The following is an 8,228-nucleotide window of genomic DNA, read 5'->3' as shown; positions in this document are numbered from 1 at the left end:
CAGATTTTCACATTTAAAACTGAAGAAATATGAGTTTATGTTTATTATATGTGTTTATCTCTCACCTCTTGAAATTTACTTCACCTCTTTCTCTTTTTAATCAGTAATATACAGCAAGAAGACAACAAAATACCACACTCTGAACACAGATGGATAATTCTATGGTCATATGATCAAATGTTTCACAGTACATTTTTTTCCCATGAGGTTCCAGACGCTTAACAACAGCTGCATAGAATGTAGAACAAGCTTTAGAGAACAGGGGCAGCAATGCACCGGACATGCATCCGCTCCTTCTGTAACTTCCTATACTGCCTGATCCAGACTCCCAGGCAAGGGGGGAGGATTCTTATGACATCAGGAAGAAGAGACACAGGCATTCATGGGAAAAAATGCAGCCAGAGAAATCAGTTCCCATACTCTCCACACACCTCAGATGGGTACTAAACAATGTTCCTGATAAAATATAGAGAGATACTGCTGAATTATTGCTTTTTTGGGCTTTGCTTTGAGAGGAATCAGTATTAGACTTACATTCAAATGGAAAGGATTCATTAATACTGAATATATCCGCAACAGTTACTAAACTAGCTTTTTTTTTCATTGGTTCTGCCTACTGTTGAGGAGAGCTTAAGTCACACCCATATAGGGATAAGGAAATGAAAACACTAAAAGGAAGAAAATGGAAACATGATCTGACACAAGCTGCCTCTCTTTCCTATCTCTGCTAAATTGCTCACGGGAAAGGTCACAAAAGTCAGGTTTCATGAGCACTACATTTGTGCTACTAAGGGGATAATTCTCACCAAACTGCCTTAAGACAATCAATGCTGTTTGCTATGTAACACTGAGGTATCAGAGATGTAGCTCGAGGCGACGTCTCGCCCGTGTTGATGCTAGATGGTTTCACTGATATGGTTTCAAAGAAAGAACATCCTGTTGTCTCCTGTAGTCTGCTGTGCATTATAATGCTGACAGCAAACAAATATAATGCGATCAGATATTCAGACATGCTGCTGCTACATTTCAATGTCTAATGATTTAGGTGAGGCAAACTTTTTGTTGTTATAGGATTAACTGAAGTCATAAACCATAACATTTTAATATCATAAATGCTTTGCTCCTCTCTTTTGCCAATTAATAACACACAACAGCATTAAGGTCATTTCAGATTCAGTCAGACTAGTACCTGACATGTGTGAGAGAGAGGCACATTGCATCAATAATCATTGGTTCATTATCAACAATCTGTGGCGAGAAACACCAACAGAATGATCTAACAGCATCCAAGCTGTTGCCAGAAAGTTAATGCTGTCCATTGTTTAACTTCAGCCTTGAACAGAGTCCCAGCTACCTCCTTACACTGTCTTAGGTCTGGATGTGGCAGAGTGGCTGAAGAGCAGTTATAGGGTGGGGGAGGGAAGAGTCAAAGCACTTACACAACAATAGACTATTAATTACTGTTACGTGTTACTGCCACCATTTGCCTATTTGGAAGGAGTAACACTACATTCTATGCATTTTTCATGAGCCAGTGATGTGCAGATCAGTGCAGCAGTGCAAACATGAATGTAAAAGCATGTATAACGGTCTCTTGATCAAACCGTAGTATAGTATTTATATAAGAATGGGAGCTGTATTGAGTGTTTATCAGAAGATATAATGATGAATCTGTCTTAGATATTGATGTTTCAATGCAGTTAGTGAGTAATATAACTTCATTGTGGGTCAGTGGGTGTCTGTGTGCTGCAACTGGACTACAATTTCAGGCTTTAGGACCTGGCGGGGGAGGATTCTTCCCCTCACCCGTGGATACTATGGGCGGGACTGGCCTGGAAATAAGATTCCTCTCACTGCAGAGATTTTCATGCCCTGAAAACCGGCATGACAATTCCTGCAATTGTCTTGTACAACTCTGACCCCAACCATCAGATACATTAACTTTATGTAAAACAGACTGGTGCCGGAGGATCTATTTGTGAGCAGCTTTGGGACAACTGAATTACTGAAGAAACCAAATAAGGTAAGATAAAAGTAGTGGGAGTAGAGGGGGGGCAGGGAGAGTTAGTGCTGTAAGCTGTGTGCAACTAATGGAAAATGCCCAGTCATGTGAAAAGAGGGCTTAAAGTTAAATCTGTGAAATGCAGCTGTTGATTCCATTGTAGATTTAAGCAGTTTAGTTTATAAAAGTTGTCGGAGATGTTTAAAAAAGTTTGAAAAAATGGAGGAAAATGTAAAAAAAGAAGTTGCACGTAATCAAGCGTGATGGGTTCACTTTTAGGGAGTTGCCTGCTGCAATTCTTGACTCTGTTTTCATCAGTGACAGGCGACATCTCTCTCTCCTTCGTCTGCATATTAAACTGCAAATTACACAGTGTTTTCCAAAATACATAAACATTATTGATGAATTATACATATTCAGATTCTGTTGTGCATTAAAACTGCATAATAGAACTCCCTGTCATTCATTTATACAAAGTCTCATGTCTGATGAGTACATCACAGTTATTAAGGATATCATAATATGAAGTGTATGAAGTGATAATATACAGTACAAAAGGCTCAGATGGACATGGATAGGTGGACTGGAATAAAAATAAGGGTAAACTAAATTTACCAGTGTTAGTCATTCAATTTTTTGATATATAAAGAAACAGAGTACGATTTCAAAATGTCAAATGCAGTATACTTTTCAGATACTATTTAGAACACATCATCAGCATTTTATATAACATTCAACCTTGTTAATTCTGTTTTTAATTTGCTTGCAAGAACTCATAGGGTAATGAGTAACTAATAACTAGTAATTAAGTTCTTAACTACATATAAAAGCAAAATGTTAAAAATGTAGACCAAAATAAAAGCTTCACTTTGCTCCCTTAAAAGTGACTTCTTTCATGCCTGTTGCAGTCACACATGGCTCCATCTCACTCTGTTGGCTTTGTGCCTGAGTGAGCTTGTAAAGACATGTTCACAAGGCTGCTGACAAGACATTCTTTATGTATAAAATACCTTTGGTCTTAAGTAGAGGGTGGATTTCTTAATGTGTTTTATTAAGAGGTTGATGCTCTGCCAGCTAGCTCAATTCTCAGTACACAAACACATTTTTGCAGTACAAACTGTATTAACCTCCTATTTGTAAAGCTGATCTCCATTTATATATGTGGACAGGAATAAAACCCTGACATTGGGTGTGTGTGTGTATGTATATGTGTGTATCAACACTTCTTCCACACTATGAGGAGCCAATCAGCACCAACCATCATTCCTCTATAAGAGTAAAATATGCAATCTTTTGTGTTGCCCAGGCATTCGATCTCGCCCATCAATGTTATGGCTAGATACCTCCTGCAGCTGCCTACGTGGCTGTTATGTAATTCTTGCCTCCTGGGAGAGATTTGCTTTGTATGGCTGACCGAGCTCCCCCTGCTATTATCGTCTAAAACTTCAGACTAAACCCTCAATATGTCCAATAAGGACTTCCTGAGGTTTGAAAAAATAAGGAGAACAAGATATTTCAAACTGAAACAGAACATCAAGCCAAACAAAGTCTCTTCTTCATTTCATTACATTAATGACAGTATGTGATGTTTGTGTTCACGTTTTCTTATAGGTTTTCACTGATTAGCATTACACCATGTGGATAACAAACTTGGTAGCCCTGGTCCTCCTGGCCACTGCAACCTCAGCTGCCACCTCTGCAAAAGCAGACAAAGTCCTGAGTAACCACGCCACCATCCTGGCTGACAACAGTGCAAACTTGGCATTCAGTCTCTACCAGAACATGGCAAAGGAGAAAGACGTAGAAAACATCCTCTTTTCCCCCGTCGTGGTAGCCAACTCTCTGGGTCTGGTTGCTCTTGGGGGCAAGGACTCCACTGCTTCTCAGGTAAAGACCATTCTGAATGCGAGCAAAGTTAAAGATGAGCAGCTGCACTCTGGTTTGGCCGAGCTCCTGGCTGAAGTGAGCGACCCCAAGACGCGCAACGTCACCTGGAAGATTAGCAACCGCCTATATGGACCCAGCTCCATCAAATTTGTGGATGATTTTGTTAAGAGCAGCAAAAAGCACTACAACTATGACCACTCCAAGATAAACTTCAAAGATAAGAAGAGTGCAGTGAAGTCCATCAACGAATGGGCAGCCAAGTCCACTGATGGCAAACTACCTGAGGTCACCAAGGATGTAGAAAAGACTGACGGGGCAATGATCATTAATGCTATGTTTTTCAAACGTGAGTGTTTATAAAACATGTATATGTTCAATATATTATTCCTCAAACTTAAAGTATAATCAATTTTTCCCCCACAGCTCACTGGGATGAGCAGTTCCATCATAAGATGGTGGACAACCGTGGCTTCTTGACATCCCGTAGCTACACTGTGTCAGTACAGATGATGCACCGCACAGGTAGGTGGAGACAGTCCTGTCGGTTACAGTTAGAAACTAATGTGGGACAATTTACTGTAGATTTCTGTAGATTTCTTGTTCAAGATCTAATACATAAGAGTTGTACAAACATACTAATTCATGCAGAAAAAACACTTTATTGACTTTTGTTAGCCTTTTATAGAACAGAAAATGGTGCACAGCATGAGGCACGAGAGATGGCATACTAATATTTCGAACACATTTAATTTGTTTCCTCAGGTCTCTATGACTTCTATGATGACGAAACAAATAAGTTATCCATCCTGAGCATGCCCCTGGCTCATAAAAAGTCCACTTTGTTGTTCATCATGCCCTACCATGTGGGATCTCTGGATGCACTGGAGAAGATACTGACTAAGAAGCAGCTGGACACATGGATGGGCAAGCTGAAGCAGACAGCAGTAGCGGTGTCTATACCCAAAGTCAGCATGGAAGTCAGTCACAACCTGCAGGTAAAACAACAAAATATTTGGTCTTAACATCTGCGTAAGTAGCTTTACTTTCTTTAATGTAATATGCGTCGTATTTCTGTTCCTCCTCAGAAACACCTCGAGAAGTTGGGCCTGACAGAGGCTGTAAACAAGTCCAAAGCTGACTTGTCCAAAATCACCGGGAAGAAGGACCTCTACCTGTCCAATGTCTTCCACGCTTCTGCCATGGAATGGGACACAGAGGGAAACCCAATGGACACATCTGTCTTTGGCACAGACAAGCTGAAAAGCCCTAAACTCTTCTATGCTGACCACCCTTTCATCTTCTTAGTGAAGGACCAGAAGACAAACTCTATCCTGTTCATTGGCAGGATGGTCAGGCCAAAGGGTGAAAAGATGCGAGATGAATTGTAACCACATGTTGATCTGAGTTAAATGAGTGTTTGTATATTTTGTACTGCAATATGCTGAGAGAAGTGGGGAAAAGAAACATACATTCCTGTACATCACATGTCGACAGCATTCCACAACACATGGCTGACGAGATGTGTTTAAGCATTTTGTTTTGTGTTTCATTGTTCATAGCCCTCAGTTTTTATAGGGGAGAATATTTAATGTAATGGTAGATCACATTACAGATTGAGAAATTACATTAAGTGTGATTTCCCTGATTAATGCCATAAATATATAAGCACAGTTTACTTGAATCTACTGCAAACGAGAAGAGAATCTATATGAAATGTTGTCATCAGTATGTGCCAACCCAAAAGAGTTTTTGTAATCACTGACCACAACAATCTTTTTACTGATTAACTGACAAAAAATGACATATTAACCTACTGCTTTCCACCATGTTGTTCATATTTCTAAAAGATTACATGGCTGTTTTCTCTTGAAAATTATTTACCTTGTATGCACAAGTCTACACTGGCAACTAAATCAAATCCCACAACATTATCCCTACAACATGAGTGCATTTTGAGACTGTTGCAAATTTCCTGTTTTTGCAATAAAAGTGAAAAAAAAACCCCACAATGGCCAGTTTTCCAGGATGAAAGTCTGTGTGCGATGGCAGTTTAGCCTTTGGCATGTCTGCTGAAGTCAGGCCCCCAGTGGGATTTTCCAGCTGAATAACATGAACAAAGTGTGATTTTGTGTTCTCCCGGACATCTCTACTTGAGCAAAGCATCTAATATTTGCATTATTGCATTAATGGTATATAGTATGTGGTAAACAGCAAGACCTACATAGCTTCTTACTGTAATCAGTAACGTCCCACACTCAAAATATTTAGACCTCAACAAATACTTGAGTTATCCAGATGGGTGCTGCAGCTGCTCCTGGGTGCAAAACACTTGCTAAAAAGCCACATCATCGAATTCCCAACAGAGTTCTTACATTAGGATCGGATTGGAAACTGCCACAAAGAAATCAAGCAAGTGACTAATCTGGTGAGGAGAAACGCTAAAGTAACTGTAATTGAATTAAAAGTGAAATGCAGGATGTTTGATCAGTCCACCATTTATTTAAAAAAACACAGTAAACACATGTTAGTAAGTCTTGTCATTGCAACAATAAACTCTGGGATTTTTAGTGTCTGGCTCCCTCTAGAGGATATTGGAGTATTTCTTTAAATACTGGACAAAAAGTTGAGTTTATGGAAAACTCCACCAAAGGCTTCCAATCATGCTGTAAGATCCTTTTTTCTGTGGTCACACAACAGTATTATATACACTATGCTTTGTTTTCTAGGGAGTAGTCATTGCAATTATTTGACAACTGACAAAAAATATAAATGACTATATTCAGTTATATGAAAAAGATAAGATATAAATACTAGAATCACATGTACCACATACAGTACAATGAAGTTAATACAGGCCTTTTCATATATTGACCCACAATAATGATGATTGGTTAGTAAAATCATTTGGGTAATTTGGGAATGGTTATTAATTATTTGGGTAATTACAGAGTAAATAGATGCCTAGAATTCAATTATTTTCAAGGTAATTGTGCATTTGTTACTAAGGGTTTCATTATTACTATTATTTACAGTAGTGGGTTATGATCTACAATTACAGTCCAGTTATATGTTTGGCAGTTGTTTTCACAGTTAAAGTATCTGGGATTTACTGTATCACATCAGCAAGGCCCTTTCTTGCTATACACTTTGACCCCACTAGTGGGCCCTACTAGCAGGACCCCTTGAGAACACAGAAACATACTGTATACTGTATATATATTTTTTCTGCTGGAATGGTGGAATTTGGTAATGCAGCATCCTCACTTACCTGAGGTCATCAGTTTAACAAGATCAGATTTTTCCATGATCAGTATAAATCATGAGATGAACCAGCAGCTGTCACCATTGATTATTCATTTAGTTGTTTGACTTGACTTTGACTTTATAATTCTTCATTTTATGTTAAGTCCTGGTAATATGTTTATAAATGATTCAAAACATTGTGTTTTTTAAAGTCATTTTATTTACAACTTACATGTTTATTTCCTTAAATTAAAATAAGAATGTTATGTGATTACATTGATTATAAAAAGGAAGCAACAGTTTTGAGGATGGTGATGATGATGATGATGATGATGATAATATTAATGATAATTGAAAGCCTAATTTTATGTTTATTCTTGGTTATAAATGTATAATTTATTCAAAACATTTTAAAATCATTTTATTTATAATGTGCATGTTTGTTTTTGTTTTAAATGTAGCTGAGTTCCTTAAATTAAAATAAGATTTTTTTTATGTGAGTACTTTGCTTCTAAAAGAAGTAAAGAACAGACTTGGAGGATGGTGGTGACGATAATGATGATGATCATAATAATAATGAAAGCCTTCTGTTTTAATCTTCATAGCTTGAAATTTGATATTTGCTCATAGTTCATTTCACCTTCATCTTTATGCCAGTTTCATTAGCCTATAAATAGTACTTTAGTTGTCTGATTTGACTTGACATTGACTTTATAATGCGTAATTTTATGTTTATTCTTGGTCATACCTTCAATATATTCAAAACATTGTGTTTTTTAAGTAATTTTATTTATAATATATTTATAAAAAATAAATAAGAATTAAAAATAATAATAATAACATAGTCTATTTATAATGTTCGTTTTTATTTTTTTTATTTTGATGTAAACAGCAGTGGAGTTTATGTGTAAAAAGCAGATAGTGCAGATTGGTGGTGGTGGTGGTGGTGGGGGGGTCAACAAGATTTTGCACAGGCCTCCATAAAGCTAGAAACGCCCGTGTACTTCAGCGTCGGACTTTGATATGTGCCCGTGCCTCTCCATCGTCGCGAGGAGGAGGGCTCGAGCCTGAAGGTGTGCTCGCGCTGTGATGGGAC

General features: G+C 37.9%; 1 protein-coding gene across 1 annotated transcript; it reads left to right on the top strand.

Moving 5' to 3' along the window:
* Window positions 1-1,893: 1,893 nt before the first annotated feature.
* serpinh1a (serpin peptidase inhibitor, clade H (heat shock protein 47), member 1a) lies at window positions 1,894-5,883 on the top strand. The gene is made up of 5 exons (XM_053331533.1): window positions 1,894-2,023; window positions 3,614-4,235; window positions 4,313-4,411; window positions 4,652-4,884; window positions 4,975-5,883. Exons 2-5 carry the CDS (start codon window positions 3,638-3,640, stop codon window positions 5,275-5,277), a joined length of 1,233 nt encoding a protein of 410 aa, XP_053187508.1. The 5' UTR covers window positions 1,894-2,023; window positions 3,614-3,637; the 3' UTR covers window positions 5,278-5,883.
* Window positions 5,884-8,228: the final 2,345 nt, after the last annotated feature.

The sequence above is a fragment of the Scomber japonicus genome, chromosome 13 (genome assembly GCF_027409825.1).
Source record: "Scomber japonicus isolate fScoJap1 chromosome 13, fScoJap1.pri, whole genome shotgun sequence".
Lineage (NCBI taxonomy): Eukaryota > Metazoa > Chordata > Actinopteri > Scombriformes > Scombridae > Scomber > Scomber japonicus.
This window is presented reverse-complemented; position numbering and strand designations above follow the sequence as displayed.

What these genes read in the sequence shown, in the direction of transcription:
- serpinh1a (XM_053331533.1), top strand. Translation starts at nt 3,638, where the DNA reads ATGTGGATAACAAACTTGGTAGCCCTGGTCCTCCTGGCCACTGCAACC. An exon ending in TAATGCTATGTTTTTCAAAC is followed by an intron (nt 4,236 to 4,312) that starts GTGAGTGTTTAT and finishes TTTCCCCCACAG; the next exon opens with CTCACTGGGATGAGCAGTTC. An exon ending in AAGTCAGTCACAACCTGCAG is followed by an intron (nt 4,885 to 4,974) that starts GTAAAACAACAA and finishes GTTCCTCCTCAG; the next exon opens with AAACACCTCGAGAAGTTGGG.